This window comes from Dasypus novemcinctus, chromosome 15 (genome assembly GCF_030445035.2).
Source record: "Dasypus novemcinctus isolate mDasNov1 chromosome 15, mDasNov1.1.hap2, whole genome shotgun sequence".
Taxonomy (NCBI): Eukaryota; Metazoa; Chordata; class Mammalia; order Cingulata; family Dasypodidae; genus Dasypus; species Dasypus novemcinctus.
In genome coordinates this window covers 65079530-65103546 of record NC_080687.1, presented here as the reverse complement: position 1 = coordinate 65103546, position 24017 = coordinate 65079530, and the positions used below count along the sequence as shown (strand labels likewise).

General features: G+C 36.8%; 1 protein-coding gene across 2 annotated transcripts in view; it reads left to right on the top strand.

Annotated features, from left to right (window-relative positions):
• The window catches only part of PIBF1 (progesterone immunomodulatory binding factor 1), a 273027-nt gene that overhangs the window by 155951 nt on the left and 93059 nt on the right, over positions 1-24017 (top strand). For both annotated transcript variants that reach the window (XR_009180643.2, XM_004468148.5), the window contains exon 13: positions 4626-4716. Coding sequence is in view for 1 of the 2 variants with exons in the window: in XM_004468148.5 (XP_004468205.2) it covers positions 4626-4716 (91 nt within the window). In the remaining variant the exon portion in view is untranslated. The remainder of the gene's footprint in view (positions 1-4625; positions 4717-24017) is intronic.

Sequence of the window (24017 nt, the reverse complement as noted above, 5' to 3'; positions counted from 1 at the left end):
AGCTACTGCACTTACAAAATTACAAAATTTATTTATTTATTTATTTTTAAAAGATTTATTTCTCTCTCCTTCTCTCCCCACCCCAGTTGTCTGTTCTCTGTGTCTATTTGCTGCGTCATCTTTGTCTGCTTCTGTTGTTGTCAGCAGTACGGGAATCTGTGTTTCTTTTTGTTGCATCATATTGTTGTGTCAGCTCTCTGTGTGTGCAGCACCATTCCTGGGCAGGCTGCACTTTCTTTTGAGCTGGGTGGCTCTCCTTACAGGCTTGCACGTGGGGCTCCTCTGTGTGGGGGGGCACCCCTGTGTGGCAGGGCACTCCTTGCACGCATCAGCACTTCACGTGGGCCAGCTGCACACGGGTCAAGGAAGCCCAGGGTTTGAACCGCAGACCTCCCATGTTGTAGACAGACGCCCTAACCACTGGGCCAAGTCTGCCACCCTCTACAAAATTTATTGAAGGACATTAAAGAAGACCTATATAAATAGAGCGACATCCCAATTTCATGGATAGGAAGACTCAAGACTTGTCAGAGTCCCTATATTTTGCATGAAGTGGCACAATTATTAATGCTAAATAAGCTGAAAAATTAAAGGTATGTATTTTAATCCCTAACATGACAACTAAAAAAATAATATAGAGCTGTATAGCTAAAAGGCCATAAATAAATTGAAATTCTTTTTTAAAATTTTCATATAACCCAAAAAAAGGCTGAAAACAAGGAACAAAAAAAAAGTACAAAATTAGGCAATACTTCTAACTGAACGATAATGAAAATCCAACACATTAAAATTTGTCAGATGCAACTTAAACAGTGCTCAGAGGGAAATATATAGCTTTTTAAGTGCTTGTATTAGGATAGAAGAAAAGTATCAAAATCAGTGAGCTAAGGTTCTACTTTAAGAAAAATAGAAGAGTAAACTCAAATTTAAGAAAGGAAATAATAAATGTAAGCAGCAATCAGTGAAATAGAAAACAGACAAATAATAGAGAAAATTAACAATACCAGAAGTTGGCACTCTGATAAGAGCAACAAAATTGATAAGCTTCTAGCTAGATAAAAAGGGTATAGATTATCAGAATTGAAAAAAATATACACCAGCGCAGATCGTACAGACTTTAAGAGGTCCTTAAGGAAACATGAAAAAATGTCAGTGCCAATAAATTAGAAACTTTAATAAAATGGATAAATCCATTACAACTTACCAAAACTGATACATGATGAGATAGGAAAATCTGAATAATATCTAATAAAGAAATTAATTTATTATCTAAACCTTCTCAAAAGAAACTCTAGGCCTAAATGGCTTTACTGGTGAATTCATTAAGGAAGAAATAATGCCAATCTTATAGAAATTCTCTAAAAAACCCAGAGGAGGGGAAATACTTCCCAACTTGTTTGATGAGGCCAGTATTACCCTGAATCCAAATTTGACAAATGCTCTAAGCAAATTAGAAATAAAAAGGAACTTTCTCAAAGGCATCTATAAAAATGTACAGCTAATATTATATTTAATGGTGAAAGGTCACACTTTCCCCTTTAAGGTAGAGAACAAGGCAAGAAATAAAAGGAAATGAAAGAAATAAAAGTATAAAGATCAGAAAGGAGGAGTAAAACTGTATTTGTGGATTACATAGTAACTGCTAAGTTGAAAAGTAAAATTTAGCAGAATATACAGGTCTCAGAAAAAATATACTAGAAGCAAACAATTGGAAAAGGAAATTTAAAACAATTTCACTCACAATAATGTCCAAAAAAAAAACCATAAAATGAAAACTGGATTTCTAGGTGTCTATCTACTTGTAACTTCTGCTAGACATTTGTCGCTTTCCAAAACTTGTTTTCCTGCTTCTTGAATCACCTCCTCTTTGATTGTTTCTCCATCACTTTTTTTTAAGTTGTGGTAGCATACATACAACACAGAATTTCCCGTATTAGGCACTTTGATATATACAATTCTTCTTTTTTAAGATTTGTTTTTTATTTATTTTTCTCCCCTTCCCCGCCCCCCCGCCCAGTTGTCTGCTCTCTGTGTCCATTCTCTCTGTGTTCTTCTGTGTCCGCTTGTATTCTTGTCAGCGGCACCCAGAATCTGTGTCTCTTTTTGTTGCATCATCTTGCTGTGTCAGCTCTCCGTGTGTGCAGTGTCACTTCTGGGCAGGCTGCACTTTTTTCACGCTGGGTGGCTCTCCTTACAGGTTGCACTTCTTGAGCATGGGGCTTCCCTATGCGGGGGACACCCCTGCGTGGCACGGCACTCCTTGCATGCATCAGCACTGTTCATGGGCCAGCTCACCACATGGGTCAGGAGATCCTGGGTTTGAACCCTGGACCTCCTATGTAGTAGGTGGATGCTCTATCAGTTGAGCCAAATCCGCTTCCCTGATATACAGTTCAATGACATTAATTATATTCACAATATTTCTCCATCATTTTTGTTGTCTCTTCTAATACTACCTAATATTTCCCCAGGGTTTCTTACCTCATCCTCATCAATTCTTATTTTATACTCTTGGGATACTTTCACTTTTCTAAAACTTCAACTACTGTCTATATACTAGTGATTCTCACAGATCTTTTGTAGTCAATGCAAATTTAATGTATTTCTATTTCCTCTTCACTCCCTGAAACTTCCTAATTTTCCTGTGTTCTTGATCTGTTAATAAGGTTAATATCTATCAAATCACTCGGCTACCTTTTGTCAAGCTTGATTTCTACATCATTCTATCTAGTGCCTCATCTCACCCACACCTACTTACATTGTCTAGAATCCGTGTTATTTTTTCCGTCTTCCATTGCTATTGTGGACCATGTCTCAAGGGGATTTTTATTATAGCTTATTAGGAGTTCTCTGTGCTACCAGTCTAGTCCATCCTCTTCACCATTATTGCAATTTTTTCCCTATAATATCGACATCAGCAACAATAACAACAAACCCACTGGTTATGTCACCTTCCTGTTATTAATCTGTTGGTTTCTTGTTGATTATAGAATAAAATCCAAACTCCTTAACCTAGAAGACATTAGTGCCATTCATGGTTGGAACTAAGCCTACCTTTCTACTACCATTGTTCTCCAGACTATAATTCCAACTCATATTCTCACAATTATTAAATTTCACATACTCACAACTCTATGCCTATGTAATGGCACGTGCAATTCCCACCTATTCCTTCTCTATGAATGTCATCCTCCCCACAACTTCCTAATGCCCTCTCTATGGGAAATAGTGGTAATCAGATGTAGTTGCTCTGTGTTCTGCGCTTCTAAGACACTTTGTTCAGATCCCTTTAGTCTGGTTTTCCATGGTGTATTGTGTATTTTTTCTATATTTAAATCATTACTAGAATAGTTATTCTATGAGTTGTAATCCCTTAAATACCATACTTATCATGTCTATCAATATCTAATTGATGAGTTCTGAGATATTAATTAGATTTACCCCATCTGAATTTAAAATTACGTAAGAGACAAAAGTCAGGTATGTATGTCTAATAGCCCTATTCTGGTAGAGCTGATTTGGAGAACTTATCTTGGATCTGGAGCCACGATAGCTGATAACAGTACTGGTAGTGGATTTATCATCTCTTGCATCCCCATGTCTCTCACAACTAATGATCCTGCCTCTGAAAGCTAATCCTTGTTCACCATGAAAAATAAGGACAAAATCAGAGGAAGAGAGTTATAAATGTGCCTCAGATTTTTACAGTACCATAGAAGGATCAGTCAACAAATATGTGCATGTTACATTGCTGCTAGCCATACAAATATTCAAGTTTTCATTCATTAATGTAAAATATGAAGCTTTTTTTAAAACCTGAAATAGTCCTGAAAGTAGATTTCTCTTAAACATTAGGATAGTGGTTGTTGATAAATAATTTTATAAAAAGTTGCTTTATGTCACTGACTAATAATATTTTTTAGTTTTTGTGGCCTTTAAATATTTTTTTATCACAACTTAAAGTAAAACCATCATTGCATTTAAACTTTTTATCCATACAATGCTTACTTTTTGTTAAAGCTCCTTTTTGGGGAGTGGTGTGACAATAGTGAATCTAGAGTTAAATGGTTTCACTGAATTTTTTTGCAATTAAAAAAAAGTAAGACCATCAACATATGTTTAGAGCTATACATATTCTTCACAGAGTAGTTATTTAAAGTGCATAATTCCATTATTGCAAGTTTGAATAAAGTGGTTCTAGTAAAATAATGAACACTTTTTCTACTTAAAAGTATCATTTCTTTTTCAAGAAGGGAAGTAATGAAATTGATAATGGCATCATTATTCCTGTTAAATAACATACTGTACATGCAGAAAGCCTTTGCATCATTCAGAATAACACAAAATCTGTATTATTATTCTTTAGATTAGGAAACTTAATGAATCATATGATGCAATCCCTTAACATCTTTTAAAAATAAATGGAACAAATCCAGGCAAACATATACTTAAAGAAATACACTTCTACTTATAATTGGTCTGTTTGTGATTATGCATTCACCCTTCTTAATGTTCTTATATTCCCTAATTCATTACTATGAACTCTTTTATTTTCACTTCTGCCTTTTTTTTTTTTTTTAAGGAAAAAATAAGTAATTTCACATCATATACTTTGTATTTTCCAGTTGAAAATGAAGATGAAGCTGAAAGGGTTCTTTTTGCTTATGGCTATGGTGCTAATGTTCCCACAACAGCCAAAAGACGACTAAAGCAAAGGTAAAATCAATATATATTTGTTTTACTTATCCTTGCAGGCTAAGTGTAATTACATTGTACTTTTTGATAATGTGCTGAGTTGAGTGACAAAGTAAACTTGCTTTATCCTTGGCATACATAAATATTGCTCACAAAATAAAACACAATAAGTAATAATCATGAATTTCATGTATTTTTAAGTACTTTAATGGTTGGTAGAGTAGAGGCATACATTAGAAATTTTCTAGAATTAGATTCCATGATAATGAGACTACTTAATTTTATTTTCATACTAATTTTATTTTTATTTTTTCTAAGATTTATCATCCCCCCCTCCACCCCGGCCATTGTCCATTTGCTATGTGCCCTCTGTATCTGCTCATCTTCTCTTTAGGAGGCATCGGGTACTGAACCCGGGACCTCCCATGTGGAAGAAAGGCACTCAATTACCTGAGCCACCTCAGCTCCATGGTTTGTTATGTCTCTCATTGTCTTTCCTCTTTGTGCTCCTTTTGTTGTGTCACCTTGTTGCACCAGTTCATCACTCCTGCCCGCCGCACCAGCTCACCTTCTCCAGGAGGCACCGGGAACCAAACCCAGGACCTCCCATGTTGTAGATGGAAGCCCAATCACTTGAGCCACATTTGCTTCCCTTCATATTAATTTTAAACTAGTTACAAATGCTTTTTAAAATTAATTGTGCTTCCTTTTTTCTTTACCTCATTTCTTACTTACCTTCCTACATTCCTTAGTGCATTCCTTCCAGAGAGATAGAAAGATGTAACATATATATATTGAGACTGAAAGTAAAAAAGGCCTAGCGAAAACCAAGGAAATTTTGGAAGATCCCCTAAGTGCCTTGTGAAACACTGTTTAAGTATACTAATAGAAAAGTATACATATATTAATCAGTTTTGTATTTGGCTTAGCTGGCTCTTTTTCCTAGCTCCTCTCCCCCTACCTAAATTGATCCTACCTAGTTACTATGCTAATCTTTCTTTAACATTCTGCTTTTCCCTTTGCAAAAAACATCTCACTGCCTCATTCCCTACCACACCAAATCTAAGTGTTTCTACCAGACTTCCAATCTCCTCCACAATGTGGCCTCACCTCTCCAGCCTTACCTACCTTTCTAAACACTATGAGGCTTATTTCTCTACCTGTGAACATGTTTTCTACATACCACAAAACAGCACATTTATCCTGTCTTATTAGCTGTAGTTTCCCATATAATTTCCCCAGTTAGATGGAAAGTTCCTCAAGATCAGCATCTATATATTTTTCTTGTTTATTTGCTACTACCTTTGCCTGACATAGTGCAGGATACCTTTTAGTAGAAATATTTCTTCATCGGATTAATTGAGGATTGAAAAATGTTTATCTGTTCGTTCTATATGACTTTATTTACATATTTAGAGATAATTCACACTAAGTAAGAAGAAAATTCCATCTTAACTTTTCTAGCTAGAATGATTGATTCTGTCTGGTAGAGATACAAGTATTTCTAGATTCTATATATTTTTTAAATGAATTGTAAAGGAAACACAACCATTGAGTAACATTTTAAAAAATCAGTTGTACTCTCATACCAGTCCTAGTCTGCCCTTAGTCTCTCCAAAGGTCACTAATGAGGACCTAGGATATTTTTCGACTTTCAGCATATCTCTGTTTTAGGACATGATATTGTCCAGGAAGATATAATAATGTAGTTTCATGGGTAAGAGACTTTATTAGTGGTAAATGATAATTAAAATATCTATTCTCTTCTCAATTTTAATATCTGGATTCTCTCCAAAAGAATCTTTGTCACAAGAAAAAAGAATCTTGATGTGGTAAGCTTTCTTTCTTTAGCCCCAAATGCTCAATTCTTCTAACATTGAAAGCAGTTTTTGCTGTTACCTTACTATTATTTTTAAGAATTTCCAAAAACAGAACTTAGTTTCTTAAAATTGAGAGTAAAGATTTAGGGAACTACAACTGATTCATATTCTGAATAACCCAACTGTCCAAATATTTCCAAAGATTCTATCACTAAGCTATCTATGTGCCTTGAACAAGTGCCTAATGGACATTCTATTAATATCTCCTGCCCAGCTGGTGCCAGGCATTCTTCTCATGGTGAACCAGAGGGTTATTTTGAGGAAGTGCTTCTCAGGTCATCTAAAATGAGTGAAGGGAAAGTCTAGATATCCAAAGAGGACATCTTACTCATTTTGTGCATCCCTTCATTCATTCAACAACTTTTATTGAGTGTATACTGTTGCGCAATATTAACCAGTGGCAGAGAAGATACCTATTTAGAATCTGATGCAATCAAAATCATCCACATTTGTCTTTCTTAAGGGAAATTTGTAAAGAAGGCAAATGGCTTTGTGCTCTCTTTCAGTTTAAGTTTAAAATGAAAGCATTATAGCCTTTTAGAGAATCTGTATTTAGTCCTCCACATTCGAAATTAAAGCAATGGAAATTTAAGGTGAACTCTTACATATTTGCATAATATAGTTTGTATTATACATTAACCTATATCAAAATATATTAAAATTTCAAAAGAACCTATTTCCCAAATATACTACACAATATATTTCATTCATACTAATTTTACCTTAAATTTTTTTTCTAGTAACCAAATAGAGTTAGGTATTTTTAGGGTAACATTTAATTAGAAGGGAGTCCTGATTATAAAAATAATGTTTATTTTAGAAAATTAGGAAAATTTCTGGTAATCTTACCATCCAAATATAACTATTTAGAAATTTATACAGATATATATATTTTCCTACATATGTAGAGTATTATTGTATGTAATTTAGTAGTTTCCTTTTTTATCTTAGAATTATATCCTAAACAATTTTTGTCATTGGATAGTCTTCAAAAAGATAAATTTTAATTGTTATCCCCAAAACTTAATATTAAGCCTTTTGCTTTGAGTGTCATATCGCTATTAATAAATTGGGTAGCCACTGAAAATCTTCATGAGTTGACTATTATCCAAGGAATATTATGAAATTAAAATGAGAAAATATATGCAAAGAACTCTACACAGTACCTGGCATAGAGTAGATGTTCACTAAATGTTGATTTGTTATACCAATTGTAGCAGTTTGATACAGTTATGAATTCCAAAAATAGACAGTGGATTATGATTGTAGACTGGTCTGTACCTGGGCATGATTAAATTATGATTAAGCCTTTGATTGGACTGCATCAGTAGGGTTTTGAGTCCCCACTCCTTGATGGATGGCGACTCACAGATAAAAGGCATGGCAAAGGACAGAGTTGGGGGGTTTTGATGTTGGAGTTTGATGCTGGAGTCTTAAGCTAGGACCCCAGGAAATAAGCACATAGAGGAAAAAGAAACAAGCCCTGGTAAGAGAGGAACACTGAGCCTGGAGAGAAGCAAGACCTGGGAAGAGAGGAACCCAGGAAGCCCAAACCCTGGCAGATGTTGGCAACCACCTTGCTTCAACACATGGAAATAGACTTTGGTGAGGGAAGTAACCTGTGTATTATGGCCTGGTATCTGTTAGCTCCTACCCCAAATAAATACCCTTTATTTATAAAACCAACCAATTTCTGGTATTTTGATCATCACCCCTTTGACCTACTAATACACCAATTAATATGTTATTAAAGTAAATTGCATAGTTGATTTTAGAGGAAAGCCCAGGGTTCCAAAACTTTTACTATCCAATTCAAGTTTTAGCTTAATACAATTTTGATTTTAGATATTAATGAGACCCTTGAAATAATTAGTAGAGATACCCCATAGATGTGAAACCAGTTTTGAGATCCACAGTCTTTGATAGCAGTTTCTGAAGACATATGCTATAATGCCAAATTCCTACACAGTAATAGCATAATTAAGTTTTTCTAGCTTGCAAAATACCCACAGTGTCTCTTAAACATATTATAATTACAAAATAAGGTTACTCATATTTTGAAGTTTCGATAGAGATATGAACAATAACTAAATATTGTGTTAAACTCTTCCTGAGGCACAGTTTTGGAAAGTTAAAACGGCTTATACAATTAAAGTAGATTAAAATAAAATGTGCTCTTTTTTACTTGACTGAACTTGAAAATCTCAAGTAATGTTTTTGTTTCAGTCATTACTGTTTTGAAAATAGCAAACAAGATTTTCTGGTTGCATGTTTTGGTTATGCTCTTTAGTCTACAACACTAAATGGGTAACACCCAGGCACTGGCATGGTCTTGGTTTGTGCTTTTCTATTTGTTTTGGCAGATCTGAATGTGGAGACTTTACTTAACATTTTTAAGTCTTTCAAATTGCCAGATTTACTGCATGGTATAGACCTTCTGTTTTAGTTTCTCTCTAGTTTTTGAAAGAGCTTTAACTTGACTCTTTCACAGTGGAGGATGAGAGCATAATAAAGGATAAATTAAAGCAGAGGGAACTAGCTTAACTTTTGTACATAAATTGTTTTATCTTCCTTTATCCTCATGTGTATGAGTTCTTGCTTTTATCCTTGGAAAAAATTTGTACTTATTCATTTGGATTGGTTTTAGGAATAGTTCTTTAAAAAGTTACTGCATTCCGTTCATGGTTACTTTGAAAGTTTAACCTATAAAAGGAGCTAGAGAAAGTTTCATATAAATACAGATAATCAGCATGGGGCCATTATTTAGTCCTCAGTAAATGTCAGCAGAGCAGGTAGTACGAGCCCAACCTGAAGCTTTCTAAAAGCTAGAATCATTCTGGCACATGTGCCTTTTCATACAACAAAGACAAAATTCTATGCTACTAAAAAGTAAAAAAGATCAAAAAGTGAAATGTTGTTTCAGACCAAGTAATCATGCCTCACATACCCTTATTTACTTGGAGATTTGATAATACTAAAAGAGTTTATCACAGTTGAAGGTCTTAGAAGAGAGCATCAAATCTCCATTGTGCTTTTTTTTTTTGTCTTTATTTTTTTAACATTACATTCAAAAAATATTAGGCCCCCATCTACTCCCCACCCCCTTCACCCCACTCCTCCCTCCATAGCAACAATCTCCTCCATCATCATGAGACATTCATTGCATTTGGTGAATACATCTCTGAGCACCACTGCACCTCATGGTCAATGGTCCACATCATAGCCCACACTCTCCCATGTTCCATCCAGTGGGCCATGGGAGGACATACAACGTATACTATTGTGCTTTCACATCACTCAGATACAAATAGAGCTCCACCTTGTACTCACTGGCTGAGCTATATACTGTTATGAAATTGTATGTAATAATAGGAAGTGCTGATTGACATTGATCCAAGAGAAATAATCTTTATTAGGAGTCAAGAACTGCTGAGAGAGACCTGAGATAACCAGTGGGGAAATAATTTGGCCAGGTAACAAGTAAAATTTTGGTTTTAATATCTAGATGAAAAACTATATTCTTGTGGTGTTAGTTTCTAGTTGATGTTGAACTTATTCTTGGTACAGGTAAAAATCATCTGGCAGTTAATATAATTACAAACAAGTATTGAGTGTAGTGTCTCAACAAAACGCTTGTAAAAGCATTGCTTTCTTGAAGAGTTTGGTACATTCTAGATAAAAAAATAAATAATCTTTAGCAAAAGTTCATTTTACCTGACTATATCCATAGTTATTCTTTTTTAAAAAGGAGAGGACTTGGTTTCATTGTGTGCTTATTGTGGTTAAAGAGACATAAACTTAGCTGTAGTTGAGCGATTTTTTTTTGTCTTGCTTTGAATTTCAGTTAAGCCAAACTCCCTTCCTCCCTTCCCACTTATAATATCCCAGCTTTCTGAACAGAGTCCACCTATAACACCAAATCACTTGCCAAAGCAGTATGCTACATTTAAAGACTTATCTGCGACAGTTACCTTTTTCCCTTTTTAACTTCATGTACTTTTTTATCGCTAGTTCAAAGCTTAAGTACTAAGCATTGGATATATTGAGGCTTTGCAACTTAGAAATATGGTTTCAACTTATGTATTCATGTGAACCAAATTCACGTAAAACAAAATCAATCAAGAAGTGCTCTAAGTACCCATTCTGTTCAGCTATATTATTCGGCACCATGGGGATTAAAGAAAACTACTATATTCTCATAAATTACATCTGTTGTGGGGAGTGAAGGGATTAATACACATGAAAGAATATTAAGAAACATCCAAACTTCTGTATTGTGTGTATTATATTGTGTCAGTGAGAGGAATAGAGATCCTGGTAAAGTCCAGCATTACCAAAAATGAAGGAAATGGTGCCTTTAAGAAAAAGTTGGATTGACAAGGAGAAGAAACTATCTTTTTCAGACTGGAGTACCAACAGAGGTACAGAGGAAGGAATATATGAAACAAGTATTGATTCAGGTGAGATTACAGTGGTTTACAGTGTTAAATAATTTAGATTAACCATAAAGGTAAGATTTGGATGGTTAAAGGACAAAATCATCATATCATTAAGGAAGAAATTTGTATGTCTGACAAATTTGAGAAGATGTTTAATATCACAAAGAAATTTAATGTGAAACAGGATTCTTTTGTTCATCTATAAGGTTGGTGTACCATATTATTGATGAATTCCAGTAAGAACTATTGGATTATGTTTCTAAACTGGTGTTTTCTTCCAAGTGTATTAGAGTATGTTGGATTCAGAGGTTTTACTTTACTTGATTAAATAATGATTAAGGCTTTGATTGGGCGATGTCAGTAGGAAAACCACACTGCAGAGAAGGGAGGTTCGAGTCTTGAGCTGGAGCCTGGGAGTAAGCACACTGAAGAGCTTGGTCATGAGGAAAGGAGAACACCCTGGGAAGAGAAACAAGCAGTTTGCCTAATAGTCTAGGAGAGGCAAAGCCTAGAGAGGCTCATAGTCCACAGCTGACCTTGTGGAGAAAACAGAGCAGCTGAGCTGAGAGAGAAATGAAACCTGGCAAGAGAGGAATCCAGGAAGCCTGAACCCTGGCAGATGTCAGCAGCCATCTTGCTCCAACACATGGCAAAAGACTTTGGTGAGGGAAGTAACTTACACTTATGGCCTGGTAACTGTGGGCTTCTACTCCAAATAAATACCCTTTATAAAAATAACATTTCTGGTATTTTTCATCAGCACCACTTTGGCTGACTAATGCAGTTGCCAAAACTTTTAAGATTGAAGAAGCCCATTTTTGGCAAGAGTATGAAGAAAAAGAAGGATTTATATTAACATTCATTCAATGGTTAATTACTGAACACCTTTTTATGAGTTAATACTCATGACACTGGAAATACATTAGAGAGTGAATTAGTAAAAATTCTTTTTCTGGGAGAGCTTTCATTCTGGTTCGTAAGAATTTAAATTGTACATTTTCAAGAGGAATAACTGGAAATTTATAATGCACATGTGTTTTGACCCATTCATTACACTTTCTAAGGAAATCACAGTACAAGGAATACAAATATATATATATATATGTAAGCAATTATTTAGAGCTTTCTATATGCAAGTCACTGTTGTGTTTATTCTACATTTTAATTCTTTTAATTTTCACTCCTCTCGTATGAGGTAGGTACCATTAGTATCTGAATTCAACAGATGGGGAAATTGAAGAATAGAGATACTAAAGTCATGTTAACTTAAAAGTAACAGAATCTAGATAATAAATACCCTGAAATTCTGACTCCAGGCCACACCATTTTAATCTCAAAATGGTTTATAATAGTAAAGACTTGGAAAACCCCTTAATGTCCATCACTAAGATATTAGCTAAATGGATTATGATATGTTCATCAGTATAGTGGATTGCTCTGTAGCCATTAAAAGGGATGATATGGGGAGCAGAGGTGGCTTAAGCAACTAGGCACCTCCCTCCCCCATGGGAGGTCCTGGGTTCGGTTCCCAATGCCTCCTAAAAAAAAAGAAGACTAGCGCACAAACAGACGCAGAGAGCAGATAGTGAATGTAAACAATGGGGGTGAGGGGAATAAATAGAATAAAACTTCGGGAAAAAAGGGATGATGTGAGGAGTGGATGTGTCAAGCAGTTGAGCACCTGCTTCCTATATGGGAGGTCCCAGGTTCGGTTCTCAGTGCCTCCTAAAAACAAACCACAAAACACAACAAGCAAACAAAAAAACCAATTTGGAGCTGATGTGGTTCAGTGGTTGAGTGCCGGCTTCCCACATACAAGGTCCCAGGTTCAATCCCCAGCCCTGGTACCTCAAAGAAAAAGATGATGTTTATCCCTGTGTCTATAATATGTTGGTTTTGTTGTTGTTTATCACAAACCTTACATATTGAATAATCATTTTTATTTTCTTGGTTTAATTTTGTTTTTAATTTTCATAGTTTCAAAAAGAGTCTTTATCATACACCATATTATTAACAGAAGTTTCTTTAAGGACTTAACCAGGTTATGGAGAGCTTAATTACAAGCTCTCTCTTTGTAATCCTCTCTTGTAGTATTTTGATTTTTATTTCAAAGATCATGTTCAACTTTTACCCTTACAAAGAAAATTTTGAAAACTAAAATAAAACTAAAACGTAGATAACAATTAACATAATTATTGTAATAAATAAAGAATCTCTATTAAAGTTCTGCTAGATATATTAACCCTCTGAGATTTATCAAGAAAGCAGATTATAGATGCCAGTAATTCGGGTAGCTTAAAATATAATTTAAAAACTAGTTCATTTTTGAATGTAATATTTTTTTAAAAAATGAATAAATTGAGTAGAATTTGAAAAAAAAGAAAAAAAAAAAGAGTTCAGTTCATAGTGGCATTATTTACAATTACCAAGAGATGGAAGCATCAGCTGATGAATGGATAAACAAAATGTGGTATATACATACAATGGAACATTATTCAGAATTAAAAAGGAATGAAGAGGGCAGCGGACTTGGCCCAGTGGTTAGGGTGTCTGTCTACCACATGGGAGGTCCGTGGTTCAAACCCCGGGCCTCCTTGACCCGTGTGGAGCTGGCGCATGCGCAGTGCTGATGCGCGCAAGGAGTGCCGTGCCACGCAGGGGTGTCCCCCACGTAGGGGAGCCCCACGTGCAAGGAGTGCACCCTGTAAGGAGAGCCGCGCAGTGCAAAAGAAAGTGCAGCCTGCCTAGGAATGGTGCTGCACACATGAAGAACTGACACTACAAGATGACGCAACAAAAAGAAACATAGATTCCCGTGACGCTGACAACAGAAGCGGACAAAGAAGATGCAACAAATAGACACAGAGAACAGACAACCGGGGGCGGGGGGGGGGATGGGGAGAGAAATAAATCTTTTAAAAAAAAAGGAATGAAGATGGGAAGTGGTTGTGGCTCAAGTGATAAGGCCTGTGCCTACCATATGGGAGGACCTGGGTTTGATCCCTCGGGCCTCCTGGTGAAAAAGAAGAAGAGAAAGCATGCCTGCGTGGTGAGCTGAGTACCCGCATGAATGCCCGCCTGGCAAGCCAAGTGCCCACATGAGTGCCTGTGTGGTGAGCCGGTGCCTACATGGTGAGCTAAGTATGCACGTGGTGAACTGAGTGCCTGCATGAGTGCCCACGTGGTGAGCCAGTGCCGGCAAAGCAAGCCAAATGCCCACACAGGTGAGTCACGCGGCAAGATGATGACACAACAAAAGAGAAACAAAGGGGAGAGTTGAAATGAAGCGCAGCAGAGACCAGGAACTGAGGTGGTGCAATTAACAGAGAAACTCCACATTAGAGGTCCCCAGGATCAAATCCTGTGTGAATCCTAGAGGAGAAAGACAAGAAGAAAAGACACACAAAAAAAGAGAAATAGATACAGAAAATCACACAGTGAAGACACAGCAAAAACAGCAGGATGGGGGAAAGGGAAGGGTTAGGGAGGGGGAAAATATCTTTGAAAAAAAAAAAGGAATGAAGAGAGTAGATGTGGCTCAAGCAGTTGGACTCTTGCCTCCCACACGGGACATCCTGGGTTCGGTTCCTAGTGCCTCCTAAAGAAGACGAACAAGACAGCAAGCTGACACAATGGGCTAGTGTGGCCAACTGACGCAATGAGGAGATAAGTCAGAGATTCAACAAGCAGGGAGTGGATGTACCTCAAGCAATTGGGTGCCTCCTCCCACATGGGAGGTCCTGGGTCAGTTCCCGATGCCTCCTAAAAGAAGATGAGACACAACTAGCACACAACAAACAGACACAGAGTGCAGAAGCGAGTACAAACAACGGGGATAAATAAATGAATCTTTAAAAAAAAAAAAAAGGAATTAAGTTCTGGTTCATGTGGCAACACAGATGAACCTGGGAGACATTATGCTGAGTGAATTAAGCCAGACACAAGGACAAATATTGTATGGTTTAATTGATATGAGATAATCAGAATAAGCAAACTCAACTCATGGAGTTGGAATCTAGAATATAACTTACCAGGAGCTGTGTTGGGGCTAGAGAATGGGAAGTTAATGCTTAATTTGTATAGAATTTTTATTTAGGTTGACTTTAAAATTTTGGAAATGGATGGTGTTGATGGTAGCACAATATTTTGAGTATAAATAACAGCACTGAACTATATACATGAATGTCATTAAAAGGGGAAATTTTAGGGCATATATATGTTTTGTGTTTTTTTAAAGATTTATTTATTTATTTATTTATTTATTTATTTTTTAAAGATTTATTTATTTATTTCTCTCCCCTCCCCCGCCCACCCCGGTTGTCTGTTCTCTGTGTCTGTTTGCTGCGTCTTCTTTGTCCGCTTCTGTTGTTGTCAGCGGCACGGGAATCTGTGTTTCTTTTTGTTGCGTCATCTTGTTGTGTCAGCTCTCCATGGCGCCATTCCTGGGCACGCTGCACTTTCTTTCGCGCTGGGCAGCTATTCTTACGGGGCACACTCCTTGGGCGGGGGGCTCCCCTACACAGGGACAGCACTGCATGGCACGGCACTCCTCACACACATCAGCGCTGCACGTGGGCCAGCTCACGTGGGTCAAGGAGGCCCGGGGTTTGAACCACGGACCTCCCATGTGGTAGACGGACGCCCTAACCACTGGGCCAAGTCCGCTTCCCATATATATGTTATTGAAATAAAAATTAAAAGATAAAAAATAGGACTATATAACACAGTAAAAATGATGGACTATAGTTAATAGCACAGTTTTTAAAATGTTCTTTCATGAATTATAATAAATGTACCAGACTAAAGCAAGGTGTTAATAATAGGTTGGTATATGGGGAAAAAAATACACCCTAGTGTAAACTATGGACTATGGGTAATGGTACAATTTTAATATTCTTTCATCCGTTCTAATAAAGTTATCACACTAGTGCAATGTTAACAATGGAGGGAGGTATTTATTTTTTAATGATAGTCCAATATTCTCACCAGTTCACCTCTTCCATATCCTACTAAACCTTTTTTTATTAAGATTTATTTTATTTATTTCTCCCCACCCCCTCATTGTTTGCACTCACTGTGTCTATTCGTCTTCTTTGTTGTTTTAAGATTGACTTATTTATTTTCTCCCCTTCCCCTCCTCCTACCCTGCTGTTTTTGCTACCTGTGTTGTCTTCTTGTTTTCTCTCCTCTAGGATTCACTGGGATTCAATCCTGGAGACCTTTGATAAGGAAAGAGGTTCCCTATCAATGTGCCACCTCAGTTCCTGGTTTCTGCTGCGCTTCACCTGGACTCTCCCCTGGTCTCTCTTTTTGATGCATCATCATCTTACTGCATGACTGACTCACTTGGCGCGGGGCACTGGCTCACCACATGGTACTTGCACAGGCACTCCTGCAGGCACTGGCTCACCACATGGGCACTCACTCAGGCACTGGCTTGCCACGCAGGCATGCTTTTTCTTCTTTTTACCAGGAGGCCGCAGGGATCTAACCCAGGTCCTGCCATGTGGTAGGCAGAAGCTCTGTCACTTGAGCCATATCCGCTTCCCTTCCTTGTTTCTTTAGGAGGCATTGGAAACCAAACCCAGAACCTCCAATGTGGAAGGGGGATGCCTAATCACTTGAGCCATCTCCATTCCCTGCTTTGTTGTATCTCATTATGTTTTTCCTTCTTGTGTCTCTCGTTGCACCATCATGTTGAGTCAGTTTGCTGCATCTGCCCATCACACCAGCTCGCTATCTTCTTTAGGAGGCACCAGGAACTGAAACAGGGACCTCCCATATGGTGGGTGGGAGTCTAATCACTTGAGCCACATCCACTTCCCCTACTAAATCTTTAAATGTGGTTGACTATGGGCAATTTCACAAATTCAACCTCATTCCTCTGACATCTGACATCTGACATTTGTCTTCTTCCCTTATTAACTTTATGAAGTTCATTATTGCTAATTCTGTGCTCAGATACTGAACATTAAGTATATTGAGGCTTTACAACCCTGGAATATGGTTTCTAGGAATGTATTCATTTGAACAAAATTCACTTAATACAAAATCAATCAGTAAGTGTTTATTAAGTACCTCCTTCCCCTTCATCCCTCCTAATCTCAGTCCCACATATCAGATTGGAAGTGAGGTATTAGATTGAACTTATGAAATTGCCCATTATCAACCATTATTCACCTACAAAAACTGCAATTTCATGTCTTTCTACCCCATTTATAACTTCCCACTCCACCTAATACCCCACCTATTTTGAGTTGGGATCTCTTCATCCTCGTTGCCTTGAGTTTAAGTTCAGTAGAGATTCCTTTTGAGGTACAATCAATGGCAATGAACTGGTAGGATTCCAGATTCTACTCTAAGGGAAGTACTAGTATATAGTGTATGCTCAATGTATACCACTAGTATATAATGTATGCTCAATATTATGATAACTGTACTATTATGATATCTATTCACTTAACATTGCTGTGCTGTAGGGTCTAGAGATGCAAAAATAAGTAAGACAGAAATTCTGCTGTCAAGAATGGCATGAATAGAAAAGAGATTCACCTGTATAAACAGTTATAATACAGTGCTTATAATAGAGATGAGCACAGGCAATTATTGGAGAACAGAGAAGAGACACTTTAGATGACAAAATGAGTTGGGAAAGTTGTCAAGGAAAGCCTCAAAGTGGTGATAACATTTCTTCTTGAGTCTTAAATGGTTAATTGCCAAGGGAAAAGTACATTCCAGGCAGAAGAAAAGCGTAACATTGCATTAATTCAAGGCCCTTATTATATTTAATCTAGATCTTTGCTGCCCAATATGGTAACCATTAGCCACACGTGGCTATTGAGCACATGGAATATAACTTGACCAAACCGAGATGTGCTGTAAATATAATATACATACTGGATTGCAAAGACTTAGTACAAAGAAAAGTAAATTATCTCATTACTAATTCTATTGATTACATTTTTTAATGTATATCATAAAATTTGCCATCTTAACTATTTTTAAGTGTACAATTGAGTGGAATCCATTAAATTCACTGTTTTTGCTACCATCACTGCCATCCATTGCCAAAACTTTCTCACAACACAAAACAGAAACTGTACCCATTAAGCAATAACTCCCCAGTTGCCCCTCTTTCTAACCCTGGTAACCTTTACTATACTTTTTGTGTCTGAATTTGCTTTATCTAGGTATTTCATATAATTAGAGTCATACAATATTTGTCCTGTGTATGATTTATTTTACTCAGCATAATGTTTTCAAGGTTTATACATGTTACAGCATGAATCAGAACTTCATTCCTTTTTATGGCTAAATAATATTCCATTGTATGTATATACCATATTTTGTTTATCCACTTATCTGTCAATGGATACTTGTTTCTGCCCTTTGGTTTTTGGTAATAATGCTGCTGTGAGCACTGGTGATCAAGTATCTGTTTGCATTCCTGCTTATAATTTACCTAAGGGCAGAACTGCCAAGTTGTATGCTCTCTATGTTTAACATTGAGGAATTGTCAAACTGTTACCATAGTGGCTGCACCATTTTATATTCTTGCTAGCAGTATACCAGGGTTCTAATTTCTCCACATCCTCACCAACACTTGTATTTTCTAGTTTCTTTAAAGAATAATAGTTCTAGTGGGTGCGAAGTAGTTTCTCATAGTATTTTTGTTCATTTTGTTTTGTTTTCTTTTTTAATTAAAGTTAGTAGATCACAAGGAATGTTATATTAAAAAACATAAAAAAACAAAAAATATAAGAGGTTCCCATATAACCCACTCCCCACCCCCCACCACATTATTTTCATAAATTGTATTTTTTTGAAGATATATACATTACAAAAAAAATGTTACATTAAAAAATACAAGAGGTTTCCGTATATCCCCCATCCCCCCACCCCACTCATCCCACACCAACAACCTCCCTCATCATTGTGGCACATTCATCACACTCTGTAAACACATTTTGGGGCACTGCACTACACAGATAATAGTTTACCCTGTTATTCGCACTCCCCCCCAGTACATTCATTGGGTTATGGCAGGATATATAAAGTCCAGCATCTGACCCTGCAGTATTATTAAGGATAACTCAAAATCCCAAAAATGCCCCCTCATCACATCTCTTCCCTCTCTCTGCCCTCAGCAACTACTGTGGCCGCTTTTCCACCTCAATGCTAAAATTTCTTCTATTACTCGTCAACAGTAGTTTTATAGTGATTCATTGTGATTTTGATTTGCATTTTCCTAATGACTGATGATATTGAACTTTTCATGTACTTATTAGCTACTTGTATATCTTCTTTGGAGAAATGTTTATTCACGCCTTTGCCCATTTTTTAATTGGGTTGTCTTTTTGTTGTTGAGCTATAGGATTTCTTTATATATTCTGTATATTGAACCCTTATCAGATTTGCAGCTATTTTCTCCTGTTCTTTAAGTTGTCTTTTCATTTTCTCAATAATGTCTCTTGACACACAAAGGAATAATGCTGGTGGTATAAACAATCACATACAGATTTCATTTCTCTTGGGTATATATAAGAATGGAATTGCTTGGTCATAAAACTCTACATTTAATCATTTGAGGAACTCCAGACTGTTTTCCAAAGTGGCTCCACCATTTTACATTCCCACCAGCAATGTTTAAAGATTCCAGATATTCACATCTTGCCAACACTTGGAGTAATCTGACTTTTTGAGTCTTGTCATCCTGTTGGGTATGAAGTGTTATCTCACTGGTTTTGGTTTGCATTTCCTTGATGACATTAAGTATATTCTCATGTGTTTATTGTCCATTTGTATATATTTGGAGAATTAGCTATTAAGATGCTTTTCCTATTTTTTAATTGAGTTTTTGGTCTTTTTATTATTGAGTTGAAAGAGTTCTTTCTGTATTCTGGATACTAGACCCTTATTAGATACAGGATTTGCTAATCCTTTCTCCAGTGCCGTGGGTAATCTTTTCCTTTTATTGGTGGTGTCCTTTAAAAGCATGAAAGTTTTTTTATTTTGATGAAGTCCAGTTTATCTGTTTTTTCTTTTGTTTCTTGTGCATTTGGTATCATATCTAAGAATGCTTTGTCAAATATAAGGTCATGAATATTTGTCCCTGTGTTTTTATTTTGGTTTGTTTTTTTTTGTTTTTTTTTGTTTTGTTTTGTTTTTTTGAGGTACAGGGCGAGGGAGTGAACCCAGGACCGCAAAGGAAGCCTGAGCTACTTTCGCTCTTCCGAGTTGCTTTTTTCATTTGTTTGCTTGGTTTTGTTTTTAGGAGGTTGGCGGTACCAGAGATTGAACTCTAGACTCATACATTGGAAGCAGGTGCCTAACCACTTGAGCTACATCCTCTCCCCTGTCTCTGTTTTTTAATAAGAGTTTTATAGTTTTAGCACTTACAGTACATTTTTTAGGCATCTTTAGTTAATCTTTATATATGATGTGAAGTAAAAGCTTTGTACTGTTTTTAATGTGGCTACCAAAAAATTTAAAATTAAATGTATAAAACCTTTGTTTAAAGATCTGCAATATTATATATATAAACATATATAATATATATATATTAATATATATATATATAAATATATAAAATATATCTAATATAAGAGAACCTGTGCAAGGGCAGGACTATTTTTGTATTAGAAGAGTCCTATTTTTTTTTTAAACTTGTTTTCTGAACTAGAGGAGGAAAAAAAGACAAATTTTGAGTGCCAGCTCAGAAAGTATGGGTTACCTTGTAAACACATTACAAAGCAGGAGTTTAGAATTATTTATATAAATGTTGAGATTTTGCACTATATTTTAATATAAATATGTCAGTGGTAGTTGGATAAAAATTTTTATCATGTCTGTTGAGACTTGAAGGGAGAAGTGTAAGAATTTCAGAGTAGGCATTAGGCAAACAGCGAGCCCCCCTGAGGGAGCCAGAGAGCAACCAGCTTCCCAGGGTCCACTTTCCCCACCAATGAATATTTTGGTTTAGTGATAGATTATTACCATGTTACACATTCCCTACTGAAGAAGACACACACACACACACACACACCGATCTCCCAGGTGCTTAGATCCAAAGGAACAAAACTCCAAACAGACTTTGGATTGCAAATGAAAAAGAAAAGTTACTCCAGAAACACCGAGTTCTACGTACTGGTTATACCTTTTTTCAAAATGAAAATAAACATTCTCTGAAGGGGAAAAAAAAAATTAAATGTGTAGCTCACATTATATTCCTGTTGAACAAAGCTGGTCTACACCAGAGATCTCCAAACTTTTAAATAAAAATCCTTACCAGCAAATAAATTGAGCATGTACTTATACCAGAATATATCTGTTTACTGAGATACATTTTTAGATTATATGCACTTAGAATATGGGTAATATGCATATTATAAAACCAACATAGAAAATGAAATCTTATGCAATGTTGAAATAAATGTAAATAAAAGTTCCTATACTTGAAGGGATTATTTTGCACATACTTACTTTTGGAGACCACCGCTCTGGACTGTGACTGACCATAGACTTCTAACTGTCTCTAGTTTTCTTTCTCCAAGCCGTCAGGCACACTGCTACTAGAGTACTGTTTTTCTCTAGTACTGATCTGATCCAGTCTTTGTTAAGCCACTTCAGGATAAAATCCAAACCCAGTTTATCGAGGCCTTAAATCGTGTATCTGTGCCTTTGTCTTCCATCCTCAGCCCTAACCATACACCATATTATTTACCTGTCTACCATACATACTTACAAACTAATCCCCAGCAGATGATGTTTTGACCTTTGCTGTGCTCACCTCGACCCAGAAGGCTATTTCTCTACTTCTTCACCAGATTCATCAGTATTAGTTTTCATTCTTCAGTGTGCCCTTTCAAAGCATTTAGCACACTACAGTAATGTTTTTATTTGGCTATCTTCTTCAGTAAACTACTTCAGGTAGAAATTGTATATTCCTAGTGCTTATGCACTTTTAATAAATGTTTAAAAAGTGTTCATGAGTATCTTTCTGAATGAATTATTGAATGCTTTTCTTCTCTAATTTATCCTGATTTTCCGCAATCATTTATATTCAAGATCAAGAAATAAATTGCTTCAAGGAGCAAGGACCATTTCCTCCTTTTCTGAAAGCACTTTAATGATTTCCTTCCCTGCAAACCCCAGGGAATGGAGGGGGGACCCTGCCAACCAAAACACTCCCCTCTTTCCAACACCCATCTCCTCTTCTAGCCTCTGCCCTTCCCTGGTGGAAGGAGGGAATATGGAGCTCTCGCCCTCCACACCCCCTTGCTTGCATCTGTATAGAGTATGAGCAGCAAGTAGCCCCCTTCCCTTACCAGTCCTCACCCCTTCTCAATGTAGTGGGCTTGGAGATCCCATTTGTTAATTCAACCAGCTAAAAAAAAATGAAATTGCCAATTTTTTTTTACATTTTTGTACAATTGCAAGTATTATAATGATGAAAATAAATTGCATTTCTTGTTTTTTCTGTGTTATGTATTCATAAATATGTCTCTTTTTTTAAGATTTATTTTATTTACTCCCCCCCCTCCCCCCATATTCCCCCTGTTGTCTGCTCTCTGTGTCCATTGGCTGTGTGCTCTCCTGTGTCTGCTTGTATTCTCATTAGGCGGCTCCAGGAACCAATCCTGGGACTTTCTGGAGTGGAAGAAAGGCAATTACTCTCTTGTGCCACCTCAACTCCCTATTCTACTACATTTTCTTATTTTCTCTCCTCTGTGTCTCTTGTTGTGCCATCTTGCTGCACCCTCTCTCTGTGCTGGCTGGCCCTTCTGTGCAGAATGGCTTTCCCATGCTGGGTGGCATTTCCACATAGGGTGGCACTCCTGCATGGGCCAGCTCGCCACATGGGCCAGCTAGTCCTCACCAGGAGGCCCTAGGCATCAAACTCTGGACTCTTATATGGTAGATGGGAGCCCAATTGATTGAGCCATATCTGTTTCTCAATATATCATTTTTAAAAGAATAGTATTTCACAATATTATATTTTACTCTTTTTTTTTTTTTTTTTGGTATTACATTCATGGGCTAAAGGGTATTTAAGAGCATCCTGGAAATTTTCATACCATTTCTGATATTTTTATGGGGAAACGTGTTCTGCTATTCTACAATGAATTGAGGAGTGAATTTTTAAAATATGATCCATTTATATATTGACCAATTATACTACACTGTCTTCCACATTTTAAATGACATCAACATACAGAACAATAGTTACTATTCCCATCAACATCAGTTCCTAGAAAGTTTTTTCTCCATAAAATAGTATGATAAACTACTAATCAAAGCTCTGTAGAATGTATTTATGAGTATTTTTAAAACATCATAAGAGGGAGGCAGATGTGGCTCAAGCAATTGAGCTCCCATCTACCATGTGTGAGGCCCCAGGTTCAATTCCCAGGGCTTCGTGGTGAAGGCAAGCTGGCCCTCGCCCATGGAGAGCTGATGGCCCACACCCGCAGAGAGCGGGCACAGCAAGATGACACAACAAAGGAAGACAAGCAAACACAAAATGCGCAGCAAGTGGACACAGAGCAAATAGCAAGCACAAGCAGAAAGGGAGGAAATAAATAAATAAAAATTTAAAATCTAAAAAGAAACATCCTAAGAGGGGAGCAGGTGTAGCTCAGTGAGCACCTGCTTCACATGTACAAGGTCCTGGGTTTAATCCCTGGTACCGCTTTTAAAAACAAGAAAAAAGGCCAAAATACAATATCATGTTTCTATTTAGAGTTGGCTTTCCTCACTCAGAATCCCCCAGCTGAAATTATGAAAATTCTTGGTAGAAGAAAGTAGTACTGGGAAGTGGATGTGGCTCAAGTAATTGAGCTCCCACCTACCACATGGGAGATCCCAGGTTCAGTTCCCAGTGCCTCCTAAAGATGAGCAAGACGGCAAGCTGACACAATGGGCAGGTGCAGCAAGCTGATGCAACGAGACATGAGGAAAACAAAATGAGAGACACATTAAAGCAGAGAACGGAGGTGGGTGG